General features: G+C 37.5%; 1 protein-coding gene across 2 annotated transcripts in view; it reads right to left on the bottom strand.

The window, feature by feature from the left end:
* The window catches only part of armc8 (armadillo repeat containing 8), a 132,839-nt gene that overhangs the window by 58,109 nt on the left and 56,587 nt on the right, over positions 1–18,143 (bottom strand). The window contains exons 13-14 of one of the 2 annotated variants that reach the window (XM_072261584.1): positions 9,185–9,267; positions 5,886–5,973 (exon numbers count right to left, since the gene is read on the bottom strand). In XM_072261584.1, the coding sequence (XP_072117685.1) occupies positions 5,886–5,973; positions 9,185–9,267 (171 nt within the window). The remainder of the gene's footprint in view (positions 1–5,885; positions 5,974–9,184; positions 9,268–18,143) is intronic. The other variant, XM_072261585.1, reaches the window with a different exon arrangement.

Genomic DNA, 18,143 nt, shown 5'->3' with positions numbered 1-18,143 from the left:
CTCAGCACTTGTTTTGAATAAAAGTAGAATGAAGTTTTTGAGCTGGAGGAGGGATGAGTTTACCACATCAAAGGTACAGAGGAGATGTCAAGGTAAGTTTTTTCACGCAGAGAGTGGTGAATGTGTGGAATGGGCTGCCGGCAGCAGCAGTGGAGGTGGAAACGATAGGGTCTTTTAAGAGACCCTGGATGGATACATGAAGCTTAGAAAAATAGAGGGCTATGGGTAAGCCTAGGTAGTTCTAAGGTAAGGACATGTTCGGCACAGCTTTGTGGGCCGAAGGGCCTGTATTGTGCTGTAGGTTTTCTACGTTTCTAAGAAGGATCTGGCTATGGTAAATTGACAAGCAGAAATGTAAAGGAGCAACTAGTACAGTCCATAAGAAGAAAAAGGTGGGAAATCAAAACTCACTGGCTGATCAAATTGTTTAAAATAAACTGAAGAAATGGGGCAAGTAACCAATAATAACACAAGAGAGAATCAAGCTAAATATTATAGTCTGCACCAGATGAAAAAAAAACAGGGTGATCATAAACATTGAATAACAGTTTGGCAACTAACCCAAAGGAAATTCAAAACTTCTCTAAGAGTCACTGCAACACTAAGAGCAAATTAATCCTAAAACTGTTACCAAAGCAGCAGCAAGGCTGATTAGATACTTTTATAGAAACCTACTGCTGAAGGCAGCAGGCAAGTTTACATCACTGTCATTATTTACATCGGTATTTACTGAGCAAAAGGACATTGTAAAAGCTACAGTAAACCTCTGCTCAGGATATTTGATGCAACAAAAGCACTGATTCAGGTGCATCCTAAGCTGTGTAACAAGAATATATCTTCAGAAGAGATAAAGCTGGTAACAGCAAATCAATTGCCTTAATCTTAGTAAAGGGAAAGTATTAAAACTCAATAATCCAGGAGAAAATTAACAGCCAACCCCAACAAGCACAGACAAATAAAGAAGGAATGGCACAGAATTGTGAGCACCATTTGGAGCTTTGATTAACAATTGATTTTCTTTAATGAGGTAGGAAAGGGATGGATAAGGACGCTGCAATTGATGTGTAAATGGATAAACAAAATGTATTTGAACACCACATATTAAGCTTGTTATAAAAATCCAAGTCCAAGATATAAAGGTATTAAAAAAATGAATACTAAACTGAATAAGGAGAAAAAAGCTTTTTCCCAGAGTGTAAGTAGCAATAGACAATAGGTGCAGGAGTAGGCCATTCGGCCCTTCGAGCCAGCATCGCCATTCACTGTGATCATGGCTGATCATCCACAATCAGTACCCCATTCCTGCCTTCTCCCCATATCCCTTGACTCCGCTATCATTAAGAGCTCTATCTAACTCTTTCTTGAAAGCATCCAGAGAATTGGCCTCCACTGCCTGCTGAGGCAGAGCATTCCACAGATCCACAACTCTGTGTGAAAAAGCTTTTGCTCAACTCTGTTCTAAATGGCCTACCCCTTATTCTCAAATTGTGGCCTCTGGTTCTGGGCTCCCCCAACATTGGAAACATGTTTCCTGCCTCTAGCGTGTCCAATCCCTTAATAATCTTATATGTTTCAATCAGATCCCCTCTCAGCCTTCTAAATACCAGTGTATACAAGCCTAGTCGTTCCAATCTTTCAACATATGACAGTCCCGCCATCCCGGGAATTAACCTTGTGAACCTCCACTGCACTCCCTCAATGGCTAGAATGTCCTTTATCAAATTTAGAGACCAAAACTGTACACAATACTGCAGGTGTGGTCTCACCGGGGCCCTGTACAACTGCAGAAGGACCTCTTTGCTCCTATACTCAATTCCCCTTGTCATGAAGGCCAGCATGCCATTAGCTTTCTTCACTGCCTGTTGTACCTGCATGCTTACTTTCACTGACTGATGAACAAGGACATTTAGATCTCGTTGTACTTCCCCTTTTTCTAACTTGACACCATTCAAATAGTAATCTGCCTTCCTGTTCTTGTCACCAAAGTGGATAACCTCACATTTATCCATATTAAACTACATCTGCCCACTCACCCAACCTGTCCAAGTCATCCTGCATTATCTCAACATCCTCCACACATTTCACACTGCCACCCAGCTTTGTGTCATCTGCAAATTTGCTAATGTTACTTTTAATCCCTTCATCTAAATTATTAACGTATATTATAAATAGCTGTGGTCCCAGCACCAAGCCTTGCGGTACCCCACTAATCACCGCCTGCCATTCTGAAAAGGACCCGTTAATCCCTAACTCTTTGTTTCCTGTCTGCCAACCAATTTTCTATCCATGTCAGTACCCTACCCTCAATACCATGTGCTCTAATTTTGCCCACTAATCTCCTATGTGGGACCTTATCAAAGGCTTTCTGAAAGTCTAGGTACACTATATCCACTGGGTCTCCCTTGTCCATTTTCATAGTTACATCCTCAAAAAATTCCAGAAGATTAATCAGGCATGATTTCCCCTTCGTAAATCCATGCTGACTCGGACCAATCCTGTTATAGTTATCCAAATGTGCCACTATTTCATCTTTTATAATTGATTCTAGCATCTTCTCCACCACTGATGTCAGGCTAACTGGTCTATAATTCCCTGTTTTCTCTCTCCCTCCTTTCTTAAAAAGTGGGATAACATTAGCTACCCTCCCGTCCTCAGGAACTGATCCTGAATCTATAGAACATTGGAAAATAATTACCAATGCATCCACGATTTCTAGAGCCACCTCCTTAAGTACCCTGGGGTGCAGACCATCAGGCCCTGGGGATTTATCAGCCTTCAGTCCCATCAGTCTATCCAACACCATTTTCTGCCTAATGTGATCTCCTGCAGTTCCTCCGTTACCCTAGGTCCTCCGGCCACTATTACATCTGGGAGATTATTTGTGTCTTTCCTAGTGAAGACAGATCCAAAGTATCTGTTCAACTCGCCTGCCATTTCTTTGTTCCCCATAATAAATTCATCCATTTCTGTCTTCAAGGGCCCAACTTTGGTCTTAACTAATTTTTTCCTCTTCACATACCTAAAGAAGCTTTTACTATCCTCCTTTATATTTTTGGCTAGCTTGCCTTTGTATCTCATCTTTTCTCCCCGTATTGCCTTTTTAGTTATCCTCTGTTGCTCTTTGTAAGTTTCCCAGTCCTGGCTTCTCGCTCATCTTTGCTATGTTATGCTTCTCTGTTATCTTTTATTTTTATACTGTCCTTGACTTCTCTTGTCAGCCACGGTCGCCCCTTACTCCCCTTAGAATCTTTCTTCCTCTTTGGAATGAACTGATCCTGCACCTTCTGTATTATTCCTAGAAATACCTGCCATTGTTTTTCCACTGTCATCCCTGCTAGGGTATCTTTCCAGTCAACTTTGGCCAGCTCCTCCCTCATGGCTCCATAGTCCCCTTTGTTCAACTGCAATACTGACACTTCCGATTTTCCCTTCTCCCTCTCAAATAGTAGATTAAAACTTATCATATTATGGTCACTACCTCCTAATGGCTCCTTTACCTCAAGTTCCCATATCAAATCCGGTTTATTACACAACACTAAATCCAGAATTGCCTTCTCCCTGGTAGGTTTCAGTACAAGCTGCTCTAAGAATCCATCTCGGAGGCACTCCACAAACTCCCTATCTTGGGGTCCAGTACCAACCTGATTTTCCCAGTCTACCTGCATGTTGAAATCCCCCATAACAACCGTAGCACTACCTTTGTGACATGCCAATTTTAACTCTTGATTCAACTTACACCCTACATCCAGACTACTGTTTGGGGGCCTGTAGATAACTCTCATTAGGGTCTTTTTGCCCTTACAATTTCTCAGTTCTATCCATACTGACTCTACATCTCCTGATTCTATGTCACCCCTCGCAAGGGACTGAATTTCATTCCTCACCAACAGAGCCACCCCACCCCCTCTGCCCACCTGTCTGTCCTTTCGATATGACATATACCCTTGAATATTAATTTCCCAGCCCTGGTCCTCTTGCAGCCATGTCTCTGTTATTCCTACAACATCATACTTGCCAATTTCCATCTGAGCCTCAAGCTCATCCACTTTATTTCTTATACTTCGTGCATTCATATATAATACTTATAATCCATTACTCCCCTCACCTTTCACATCGATTCCTATTGCACTTGGCCATACCCTCCGATCCCTTCTTGAGCTTTCTGCCCCGTTAATTCTGTTGTCTTTCTTAACTTTCCTTATTCTCTCTTTCCCTTTAACTCCATCCTTACATTTCCTCTCCTCCCCCCCCACTATTTAGTTTAAACACACCCGTATAGCTGTGACAACCCTGTCTGCCAGAACGCTGGTCCCCCGTCTGTTAAGATGCAACCTGCCCCTTTTGTACAATTCATCCTTACCCCAATTCAATGAAGATCTCCAAGGTTTCAGTACTTAGACATAAAATTACAAACATGACTCAGATTCAATGTGAAATTTTTGAAATTTGACCATGATGAGCAACACAGAAGTATGATAAACTAAAGACCTGGCAATAGGCTTCAGAAAGACATTTACAGGTTGGCAGAACTCACTAAAATAAGGTGAATGAGAATCAAATTGAAGTGAGGTACTACATTTCTGTAGGATGATTTAGAGATATGATACACATACAAAGGAGGAGAAAGAAGGGAAGACATGAGGATGTTTGTGAGCAGGACAGGTAATATATACAGGGCCCTGGGATTTATTTATTATCCTGAGAAAAGAGTCCAAAGATCAGGTTATGATGAATTCATGTAGAACACTGAAATAGTTTCAGTTGGAATACTGTATCTAATTGTCAAAGTTCTGCAATTAAATATATGGTTTGCTAAAAATGGTTTCACTGATGAGCAATCATGATTACCATTGATGGAACAATAAATTAAAAAGAAATTGGTTCCTTAAATTATGAAGATTTAGCCAATGTAAATAAAAAGAAACCACCAATGGCTGAAGGATTGTGAACAAAGGGCACAGATGTAAGATGGCTGTCAAATGGACAGAGGAGGCATGCATGAAAGTAGAGGTGTGACCAGAATTTAGAGTGTTGTGTCGTATAGAGTGTGAATGCAGATTGAACGTTAATTTTCAAATGCGAAGTAGGAATAATTTAAAGAAACAGGTTGCAACAATTTGGGCAAAATGGGATTAGACCACTGTTCCCTCGAAACTGCATGGGTGCATAGCAGAGCAGTAACTGAAATGCTCCTGTTCACTTAACCCTTTTAACCCTTATTATGTTAGTATAATTTTGAAATCTGTAATTAATTCTGTGATAATGAATACAATCCATAAATTTTCTAAATAACAAGCATCCCACAACCTTTACTTTGAAACATTTTAGAGCTTCAATGTATTTGGTGGAATAGCTTCGAAGTTGTAAAGTATGATTTCTATATTCAATGATTTTTGCAAATGAGTTGGAGAAGAACTATAACTTCTTTGTCTTTTCTTCTAATTCACAAGACTGTACCTGGTCTTTACTAAAATTTTATTTGCAATTTGCTAAATTGAAATTTTATATTTGAAGTATACTCACTTCACACTAAATTTCAAACATGCCATATTTTCATTAAGCACACATTTTGAACACACTACAGTTGAATACTAATATTAAATCTACTAGTGGATTGTTTATTAGATACTGAAATAATTTTATTCAAAAAAATTGTTAAAATTATAGTCACTGACATACTTAGTAGAGTGAATTCACAGTGTACCAATTGCCTTAATTGGTACAAAATGGCAATATATAATTATACTCAACTTCCATGTCTGCATCACACTCTTCAGAGGAATGGCAGCAGCAATAATAATTTCCTAAAAACTGGAGCTCCACTGAGAAACTAAATATTTAAGATTTATTCTGATATAATCAAAACTACTGTAAATGTATCTTACTTCTACCTTCATTAGTGGTTTCCATACGGTATGATCCTGAAAACTTGTCCGAAGCTGTTGTACCGACCTGGACAGACTGTGCAAACACCTGGGAATGCAAGTTGGAAAAATAAACAAATCTTCTTAAAAATAAGTATACGAATGTTTATGACAAATGATTATCCTTCTTTTGTACAGGAGAATAGAATGATCAAATATTGAAAAACTATGATTATGCCAGATGGGCACCAGTGTAGTTATCCTGTAATGAGGACAGGATTAAAACAGGGGTTACTGGAACAGTGTGGCTCGAAGGACCTATTCCGCACTGTATCTCCGAATAAATGATAGTATTTAAGACACACTGCTGTCAATACCTGAAGCAGCCAAACGTAACAACTTATTAAAAACAGACTGATGCTTATCAGTAGCAGGAGGCTGGTTTGGCAGACAAGTAGACAACCCATCTATTTTCCTTTTCAGAATCGCAGTATATATTGCAAATTTTTTTAAGGTAAAACTGAATGTTACTGAAGATTACTGAATATTACTCCTGTTTTGTGGCTGCCTGTAAGCCGATGAATCTCAAAGTTGTATAATTTATAGATACTTTGATAATAAGTATACTTTGAACCTTTTGAGAACAAATTTATAATTGATTTAGAAACATTCACAGGAATAAACTGACACAAACAACCAGAACCAGTTTTCCCCACCTCCGAATGTTAAATGTAACAAACAAAAACCATAGGTAATATTTATTACAATTTCCTGAATCGACTGGATTTAGAGACAGTGAAGGATCAGAAGCTAGCTAATATCATGCCTCCCAAACAAATAAATGAGAACACAACGAAGTAAAGAAAAACAAGCTGAATATCAATAGTGTAATCATTGTAACAATAATACATAAGAGAGGAGTAAATGGGCTCCTGGAAAGATAGAAACTGATTGGGAATATTCCTGAGCTCCTGAGTATTATGACAGATGAATTTTACAAAACAACATTTCAGACAATGAAGTTACTACAACAGAAGTTGCAGTAAAGACTACAAGTATTATTCAAGAAGTGTATAATTGGTCACTAACATCCAGCAAACTCTGTTGAAAATCAGACCAAAAAGTGAAAAAGATATTAAAATAGTGCACTCATTAATTTATAAGGATTCCATGCTGGAAGTTGCCAGGAGAAATTGAGAAAATTGGAATTACAAGCAGTCTTTTCACTTAAGAGAACAGCTTGAAAGTTAAGGGCCAGAGAATTGGGTTAAAAATAGAATTGTCCACATGGCATGCAGTAATGAGTGCTTTCAATGTTGGGTTTCGGCTCTGTACTATATAGGAGAATATATCCAGATTAATAGATAGATAGCTTGGAAATACCGAACAATCTGTAAACAATATCAATAAAGTAACATTAATCTAAGTGGGAAGTATTAAAAAAGATCATGACTGAAGTTTCCACAATCAGGGGTTATGAATAATTAAAAGAAAACCTTGGAGTGTGGAAAAAAAATCAAAAGTTAATGCAATTGGACCTTCATTAAAATAATAATATGATAATGACAAAATATAAAAATGAGTTAACTTCTTTTTAATTTTACAAAGGCTCATCATACATTACTTGGGTAGTTTTGGCACTGGGATTGATTTACTAACATAAAAAGAAATTCATCAACTCTTCAGCAAGATAATACCCGAGTCAAACTGAGCTATTAGAGATTCTGTAAACATTGGCTTTATATGTAGTTCTTGAGAAGTCTAAATGATGCGACTGAGATGCTGGAAGCAAAGAAAAATTATAATACCTTTCACAGCCTCAGGACGTAAAAAGTCAATGACGTGCAGTGACTTCTTCAGTGTGTAAGTAATGGGGTGAATCCTACTGGTCTGGAGTCACTGGTTGCAATTACAACCATCAGCTTTCAGCCACTGACTATCAGCAAGTCTCAGGCTTCAACTCATACTATAGTGAACATGGAAAACAGACTCATTGAGTGACAGTCATCTTGCTCTGTCACTCACCTCCACATGAGATACAGCAGCAGGATCTAGAATTGTTAGGATTCCTCAGCATTACGAGGCAGAAACTGATACACCAATCCAAGGTCAGATCAAATGTGGCATTGGTTCAAAGACCTTAGTGACCTCAATGGAAAATTTATGCTAGATTAGGCCAAGGAGAATGCACTATGTTTTATACGCTTAAAACTTAACTATTTTGCTTCTTAAAATCTATTTAATAATTTTTTCAATAATTATAATATTTAAGAACAGCATAGCTGAGATGTCAGTGCCTGAGTCAAGGTTGCAGAGCATCTTCAAGGAATGACCTCTTCATCCAGATAAGATGAGCAGGGAAAGCTAGAAGCACAAGGGCAACGACTGGGTCCAGCAAGAACAGCCCTCTGTTACAAAAAGGAAGGTAATCCTAAATAAAAGGATGTATTTCTAGACTGCCAACTGAAATACAGAAATTCTTTTTTTCTCAAATTATAACAAATCGGGAAAAGAATAAACGGTACATCATCCGCCTTCATCAAAAATCATTTATTACTTGGAATGTAAGAATTAAGAGAAAGTAGATAGAAGATGGTCAGCTTGGACAAGTTGGGCCAAAGGACCCAATTCCTTGCTGTATAAATCTACACTCAGTGGCCACTTTATTAGGTACACCTGCTCATTAATACAAATATCTAATCAGCCATTAACATGGCAGCAACTCAATGTATAAAAGCATGCAGACATGCTCAAGAGTTTAGTTGTTGCTCAGGCCAAACATCACAATGGGGGAAAAAATGTGATCTAAGAGATCTTGACCGTGGAATGATTGTTGGTGCCAGAAGGGGTGGTTTGAGAATTGCAGAAACCTGATCTCCTGGGATTTTCATACACAATAGTGTTGAGTTTACAGAGAATGGTGTGAAAAACAAAAGAAAATCCAGTAAGCAGTAGTTCCGTTGAAAATAATGCCTTGATCCAATCATTCAAACACAGAACTACAATTTGCTTCTTATTTTTCAGCCAAATAATAGGTTAGTATGAACAAACATTCTCATTGCAGGACAGTAAACAAGGGTTTTAATATGGGCAAGAATCTGCCCTCAAACATATTTTAACTTTTTATATTTACAAAACTGAAGAATATGTTATGTTTAACCGAATCCTATTTAGCTAATATCATAAATCTGATTTATTTCACATTTTATTATATACCCAAAATGTCATTGGTTGATAATCGAAGTTTCAGTTTCTAATAATATATTTACCATCGACTCATCAAACTAAATTCTAGACATTTAAGTTTCAATAGTTCATACCTGACAGCAGCTAACCGCACCTTGATACTAGACTCAGCTAAGCCAGTCACAATTCGGTCCATCATATTCTCAGTCTCAATTATCTAGAACAAAAAGTTAACATCAACATAAATAACCAACAGGATTTGTGACTTTAGAATTTCAATGAGGCAAAATTAAATTTAGCCATTTTACTTTACAAGATGCTAAATTATTTAAGTTTTGATCAAGCAAAAAAGTACAAAATGAATAGTTTTTCAAATTTGATTTTGATCAGCAGGTGAAATTATTTCATTTTATACGATGATAAAAGAACCTTATATGGCCTTGAGAAAAGTGAAGGAAGTAAACAAGCTCTACCAACTCATTAAGTGCAAGTGGGGGAGGGGTGGGCAAATCAAATTGTTATGTATTTTGCATCACTATCTGTCGCCCCTCTCCATTACTCCTAAAGACTTTGCTTTCCATTTAAGAAATATTAACAGGGTAATGAGATCTGCTGGCAACCTAAAGTCAACACATGGTCTGGCTTCATCAGCAACAATAGTTATTTTTATGATGAACTGTACATGCAATGATTACTGCTCCTCTTCTGGGCTTGAAAATTGAGGTCAAAAAGTAGAAATAATCAAATGATTCATCCTGACTGGCAGTTTTCTGTGCACTAAACCCTTTTCTAAAATCTGTCAAATACTTACTTCAAAATCTACTTCAAAATGGATACTAAAAATTGGTTACTTTTTTTTATTTCAACAAGAGAAAATCTGCAGATGCAACTTTTATATGTGTTCACGAGGAAATCTGCAGATGCTGGAATTTCAAGTAACACACATAAAAATTGCTGGTGAACGCAGCGGGCCAGGCAGCATCTATAGGAAGAGGTACAATCGACGTTTCGGGCCGAGACGTCGACTGTACCTCTTCCTATAGATGCTGCCTGGCCCGCTGCGTTCACCAGCAATTTTTGTGTGTGTTGTTTTGTATATGTTGCTTACTTTTTTTATTTTCACACTTCAACATGTATAGTCTCAAAATGAGAACTACATGAACACTGTAATAGTTTTGGTGAATTTAAGCTTTTGGTATTTGGGAAGGGATGGAGATCAAGGATCGAGGAAATAAAGCAGAAGATTCATTGGGTGACTTGCAACAGGCAAGTCTTTCCTACTATTCCATATTTAAGCCTTTCGCTGTTTTTTTACTCTTGTCTTTGCAATAAAATTACCTATGCCAAGTCACAAGTAACACCTGTGTTTCAATGGCAGCACACTTTTCTCCTGTTTTTCTTGAGCTATAGCTTCTTTGGTTAATCATATTATTATGGGACTATCTATCTCTATACTTGTCTGTCTATTCAGAACCATATATTTATCTGTTTCTCACTACCTATATTTGAAGACCCAGAAGATCTTCGATTCACTCCAGTTTCCATATATTCTCCTTTATGGTATAATTACAGTCATCTCTTGACCCCTCCATTACCTCTGCTTTGTCATTTAGTTTATGTGTCTAATTAAATATTGGGAAGGCAGAAACCATGGACTTCAGATCTGCTCATGGACTACACACCCAAGCCACCAACTCCACCCTTTTCCACAAGCAGTGCCTGATGCTGACCCAAATTCTGTGCAGTTTTGATATATTAACTGAGCTACCAACTCTATTTTCTCTCTATCCCCTAAAACTACCTAATTCCACCTCCCAATGTCTGTGACTAATGCCAAAGTCTGCTTACTCCTGAAATCCATAACTCTTCTTTTGCAACCCTAGACAAATTTACTCCAAAGTTCTCCTATCACACATCATAAATGTAGGCTTATGCACAACTCTGCCATCCATATCCTGGCCTATACATCTGTCTTCCACATGTTCAGTAGCCTACACTGACCTGGCAGTATAACAAGATCCTGAATTATAAAAGTCACCTGCAACTAATCACCTCTATGTGCTCTCTAGATCATATTCTCTGTATCTCCAAGTTCTACTATCCCTTCAAGATATCCATTTAATCCAATGCTTACTTCCACAACCCCAATTAACATCACTTCATCTTTCCTGTCTGTGTTTGAGATGGCAACGTCAAATATCTAAAGCACCCTTACTGAATTTCTCAGCTCCTCCAAAGCACTACTTGACCTACTTCACTTGTCCCGTATCTTATGTAATTCAGTGAAAACTTTGTCACAGGGCGTAGGGGTGTGTGTGTGTGTATATATATATATATATATATATATATTTTTTTTTTATTTTATAGAAGCAAAATTTAATTTTAAGTCCCCAAATAAAGTTGAAAGACAATTATTCAATTCTCTAAGTATCTTTCATAACCATATCCTTCCTTTAAAGGATATTCTTAATTTAGCTCAAAACATGTAACTTGGCAATCAGGGATGCCACTACCAATACTATCCACCTCCTGAGACTGAGAGATACTGACACATGGATTTCACCGTACCATTACAATACCCAGTAGTTCTTTCCATAGAATGGAGGTACATTGGCTTTCTCAAAGCATTTTCTAAAGACAGTTTTCCTCAGTCTTTCTCCATCCCATTCCCAAAAAAGACCTGAATAAAAACACAAACTACTGGAGGAACTCAATGGGTCAAGCAGTCAACTTTTTGGATCAAGATGCTGAACCACCGCCCTGATGTTAGGTCTTCACCCAAAACATTAACTGTCTATATTGATTCAGGATCTCTGCCAGAAACATCCCTTTGTCTCCACAGATACACACTCCCTCAATATTCATATTAAGCTTCAACTATCAAACACAAACAGCAAGTGAAGGAGGAGCCCCCTTCTGGAAAGTGATTAGAGAATCACTAGGTTTTTTACAAAAATCCAGCAGCTTTCATAGCATTTGTTTTCTAGCTCAGCAACCTTCCAATTTAAATTCAATAATTTACAAGCATTGACCTCAGGTTTGCTAGTCCAGATACACGATCATGAGACCAGTCTATTATTTTAAACAGCTTTAAGGCAATAATTTCCCCTCCACCACACAAAATTTTGCTAAGAGAATTACGCATTAGAGGATGAAGTAAGATCTATCTGCTGCATAACTTTAGGAAAGGCACCTAGTCCTTAAACCTAGGCTAAGCAAAGGAGTGACTAAATATCATTGTAAAACCTTGATTCTTAGATGAAGAATATTAGACCCATTACTCTGAAGAATATGAAGAAGATATCAAGGGATTTTGGGTTAAATGCAGGAAATTGACATTGAGAATAGAAGATCAGCCATGATCTTATACAATGACTAGTCAGGCACAAAGTGTACAACCTACACCTAATTCTGTTTCTTTCACAAAAATACCAGTTTCAATTCAAATAGTACCATCTCCTAAAAAGATATTCGGGAGATTAAAAGATATGCAAAGATAGACGTTATCTTCAGTAATACATACTTAACTGAAAAGTTGAACGCATCTTTTTTATTCACTATAACAGATATGTAGCAAATTTTTGATTAGTTTTCCATATAAAGTGCATTTTGTCCAAGGATTAGACGTTTCAACATTATTGTTATGTATTTATAGAAACATGATAAATACATAAGCATTTTCAGTGTCTATGGGGGGGGGCGTGGAAGAGGTATATGTTTCTAGTCTACATTTCAAAAGGTTAAAATATCTCTTTCCAAATATTACAAAACTTGCAACTTTTTTCGTAGCTTAAGCTGTCTTTATTTCAAAATTGAATCAGTTATATTTGATTTCAACATTAAATTACACCCTTAATAAGTTTAGCTCATAATCTATAAATTCAAATAAATAGAAACACTGATGGCAGAATAAGAGCGTTGGATAACTACAATTAATTGCACGAGGAATATCTTGAAAAATTCATAATACGCTTCACTGTTTTCTAGCTAAACACATTGGAAATTACAGTCCTTACAATGCAAGGTTTGTGTATGTGTCTTTCTCTCTCTTCCATTTCTAGAATGTCCAGAGCCACAGTGAGCAGGGAGAACCAATACCAATCTACACCTAAGTTAGCATATGTTCAGCAAATTGACTCAAATACAGAGAACTTGGGTGAATGTCTCAGATTTGAATAGGCAGACACAGAAAAATCAAGCTGCATTTCTTCACTTGAAAATTGGTTCACATGATTATTACAAATCCATTTTTTGCAGTACAGCAGCAAACAGTAGCATCAGTATTGTGTGCATGAAAATATAATTTGATCATTACACACAAGTTAACTATGGCAGTGCCACAGATATAAAAAATTTAAATTTACTAAAATGAAAATCCTTATGCTGCATTTCTGTTGCTAAAAGTTTCCACAACATATCAATAACCAGGAGAGTAATTCTTCTCCCAAAAATTCCCAGGTTAATTTGCTCCGGTCAGCCTCAACCTGACTGGGTTTTATTACATTAGCTTTGTCACCTTGGCAATGTAAATACAACTTTAGAACACATTCCATTCAAAGCAGAACTCATTTCCACATTGTGAAGTGCAGGTGGAGATCAATATGAGCCCCACAGATTGAGAGATGATTTTATTTTTTCCCTGAGCACAAACAAACATGAGATAACTTTTCACTGAACAATCATGGAAATAACATAAATTATAGTTGCTGGGATTGTTGAAAATGAAGTGTTTTTGGTGTTGGTATATTTTAACAATCAAGCATGTGTACTTCATCCACACAGTATCACCGGTGAGCCAATGCAATCACTTCTGCACAAGTGGTGAATGGTCACCATTATTTCCCAGAAATTCATAACTGTCTGTAATGCTCTTAGTGGAGGATGTTGTATTCCGAATCACCTTGTTAAATAGAGCTCCTTCCATCAACCTATGCTGAACTCAGAGAAGACCCCTCAGCAACCTTTATTGATTCTTTTCACAGCTTTGTGCCTCAATAAATGTTTATTTAGAGATACAGCACAGAACAGGCCCTTCTGGCCCAACAAGCCACATCACCTAGCAACCCAGCTATTTAACCCTACTCTAATCACAGGACGATTTACAATGACCAATTAACCTTCTAACCAGTATATCTTTGGAATGTGGGAGTAAACCAGAGCACCTGGAAGAAACCCACACGCTCACAGAAAGGACATCCAAATTTCTTACAGACCATGTCAGAATTGAACTCTGACACCCTGTGCTGTAACAGTGTCACACTAAAGTGTATCCAATTATCTGTCTGAAAGATTTACCAGAGAATGCAACTACACTAGCAAAAAAGGCATTCCCTGCATAGCAAGATAGACAGTGCTTCACTACTTAGTTAAGAAACAAAAGGCCAGAAAAGTGGTAGAGCTGTGTACATTTTTGAACAAGAAAAAGTGATTTTTAAAATGCATAGAGCATGTATTTGCTTTAGTATTCACATCCACAGGAGTCAACTCCAGTCATCCTGCCATATTTTGTTAGGCTGCCATTTTCAACTGAGAATTCAAATAGTTGGCATGGGGCTAGAATTCTCAGCCTTAAGATGTGCAGATATAAGTGCAACCAGTAGACAACCCGGTATTAATACTTTATTAATACATTATTATTTATTAGTACTAATCAGTGAAATAAACACTGTGGCTCATCAACTGATGACTCACTATGTACTTGCCATATGCTTCCCATTTCTCCAAGCTTACCTTGGCCAAATCTAGAAAACCCAGACATTCTCTAATCTCCCCCTTCTGTCAGGCAGAAGATACAAAAGCATGAAAGCACGTACCACCAGGTTCAAGCAGTGCTTCTATCTCACTGCTATGGGACTATTAAATAGTTCCCTAGAATGATAAGATGGGACTCTTGATCTCACAATCTACCTCTTTATATCCTTCCACCTGTTGTCTACACTTTCTCTACACTGTAACATTTTATTCTGCACTTTATTATTGCTTCTTGTATTACATCAATACACTGTTGTAATGAATTGATCTGTATGAATGGTATGCAAGACAAGTTCTTCATTGGAGCTCAGTACATGTGACAATAGTAAACCAATTTACCAATTTTATTTGCCAAACTGGTCCTGGAGCTGAGTGGCAGCAGGACCTCAGGAGTGATGTGTCAAAACAATCACTCACAGACGTCCTCTGAAATCCTGCAACAATGAGCCAAGGTAGACTTGACTTGTTAAAGTTGCCATTTTTTTCTCTCCAATGTTTCTGAATGTCATACATTCATAAACACTTAAAGACTATGAAATATTACATTGCAGAAATTAAAATATAAAGTAACTAAAATAAAATCATTAATTAAAAGTGCAACAAAACAATTTAAAACGTCATACGTTTCATATACTTCCCCTCAACCTATAATCAAATGAGTGAGCTCAAATCCAATCTGCCATGAAATCTACAAGTGCTGGGGAAACTCAATGAACTCCTTCCTGTTCCTTCACGGACTCCACAGGAGCCTGACAAATGAAGAACTGGGAAGTTGGCGTACTGAAGTGAACTGGAAAATGGTGCTCACAAGTTCTGAAAATATGCCAGCATCAACACTTCAAAGTGATCTGAACCATCATTTTCTTCAAAACAAAATGATTATCAGGAGGGCAATGCACCATCAAATGGTTAAAAAGAACTTGACTTACACATTTTACATTTTTTATAAAGCAATTACAACTGCTAACATCAACATTTATGATCATAGGCTATTACTGATAAGTGCCTGAAGGAGCTGAATCATCAATGTAGTCACATTATTAATTATAAACCTGCATATTCTTTCTCCTTCACACTACAGGCCCAACCTGCAACTCATCTTCAACAAGAGTTTCTAATGAAATAAAATATACTGGAAAGAAAATTGATGCTCTGAGTGGTGAAATTACTTGCAATGATTTATTTATGTACAAGGAAACTTGAAGTGCCTGAACATCAGGAGGCAGAACAGCATATTATTAAGTTGATTGTGACGAGGACAAATATCCTGATCTTGGTGGTAACTGGAAGGACAACAGAGCAAAAGAAAATTCAAACCTACAGTAAATTCAAAGATCTCGTATTGCTAAAAGGATGCTTCTTAAAATCGTTAACTACGTATAATACAGTACAACCTTCCAATCAGTATTTTATATTTATATGCAACACACACAAAATGCTGGAGGAACTCAGCAGGCCAGGCTGCGTTTATGGAGAAAAGTACAGTCGACGTTTCGGGCTGAGATCCTTCGAAGGGTTCATCTGCACTTTTTTCCATAGATCATGCCTGGCCTGCTGAGTTCCTCCAGTATTTCAAGTGTGTGTGTTGCTTGGATTTCCAGTATCTGCAGATTTTCTCGTTTGTTTTTTCATATTTATATGATCACATTTGTAGCTTAGGAAATATTCTTTCTGAAACCTATGAACATCCTGGAAGAACTTTAATGGTCAATATTTCAATAATCCTATTGGCAGGGTACTCTGTAACCTAGTTATAAATGTTTAATAATATAAAACATATTATATATTTAATTCTTAATATTTCAGATCATTTAAGCTATGGTTTAGCACTCATAGTTTATTCTATTGTCATACTAAGTTTATTTTTTATTTATACTGTCAAACCTACCTAGTCCTCTTAAAAGGACTCATTTGTGCAGCATTCTTCACGGGCTCTGGAGGTCTCAAAGCTCTGTAGTCATTGATGTATTTGTGAAGAGTCTTAATGTCAGAAACACAACAACCAATTTGTGCCTGGCAAGCTTTCATAATGCCCAAGTGATCACGGCCAGAAAATGCTTTTATTTGTAACATCGATCAAGACATTAATGTCACTAGGCTACAAACAAGAGAAAATCTGCCGATGCTGGAAATCTGAGCAACACACACAAAATGCTGGAGGAACTCAGCAGGCCAGGCAGCATCTAGGAAAAGAGTACAGTCAACGTTTTGGGCTGAAAACCTTCGGCAGGACTGGTCACTAGGTCACCTGGAATAGGTCCCTTGTCCTTCTTTACAATAGTACCACAAGATCTTTATATCCATTCAAGAGAACAGACACCTTGATTTAACATCTCATCTTAAAAACAGCTACTCTATCAATGTCACAAATTATCACCTACAAATTAGTCCTCAAATTTTTAGCTCATGTTTCCAGAATTGGGACTGAAAGCCACAAATTTGTCTAGCTTATTGGCCAAAATACAACTTGGTGACAATATAACCCATAGTTTTTTGAACTACCAATTGCAATTTCTTTAAGGAATGTAATGTTCTTTCACAAGTGTCATTTCCTCAAGTAATCATAAAATTGCTACCTCAAAATCTTACAAAGTGCATAAATGATGTTATTACGCAATTTTAGAATTGTTCATAATTAAAATCAACAAACAGATTACATTTCACAAAAGATAACTGCAATTTATATTTATTAGGATATGAATCCCTCCATTGGTCAGGGTCGACCATGGACATTGCATCTCGGCTGTCTACATTAGCAAGCCAGGGCAGTACAATATGGAGAAAAAGCTGTTGCCCATGTAGCAGGCTCCACTTCTCCACACAGCTGATGAATCCAAAGGAACAGAGACCACTACAGTTTGGCACCAGCAAAGTCAGAGGAGTTGTCAGTCAGCATTGAACTCAATGTAAGACTGCCTTAGGGACTCCAGCTCCAAGGTTTATTCCCAAAGCCTTCCCCATGGCTAGGTATAGCCACAAGGCAGTGGAGCTTTGAGATCAGAGTTTTCCTTCTCTTCGATGAGCTGCCAACCATGGCTGACAAGCCCCATTTGGCTCAAAGTGGCTGGGTTTAAGGCACCAGTAACCCCACTTTGCCCCTTCTCCTGTTAGTAGAAACGGTCCCGCCAGGCAAGGTAGCTAAGCCACATATGAAAGCCAAGAGCTGGACTTAGTTGTGAGAGGCTATTTGAGATGAATGCCATTACGAGCATTTAATAAGTAGAGGGAGCTTATTGCCACTACCATCTCCAGCTATAACAAACTTAAGGAACCTTATTATGAAAGTATCATGAAATATGTTGCTAGTTGATGGGATTCATATATTAATCAAAAATACTATTA

This window comes from Mobula birostris, chromosome 6 (assembly GCF_030028105.1).
Source record: "Mobula birostris isolate sMobBir1 chromosome 6, sMobBir1.hap1, whole genome shotgun sequence".
NCBI lineage: Eukaryota > Metazoa > Chordata > Chondrichthyes > Myliobatiformes > Myliobatidae > Mobula > Mobula birostris.
This window is presented reverse-complemented; position numbering and strand designations above follow the sequence as displayed.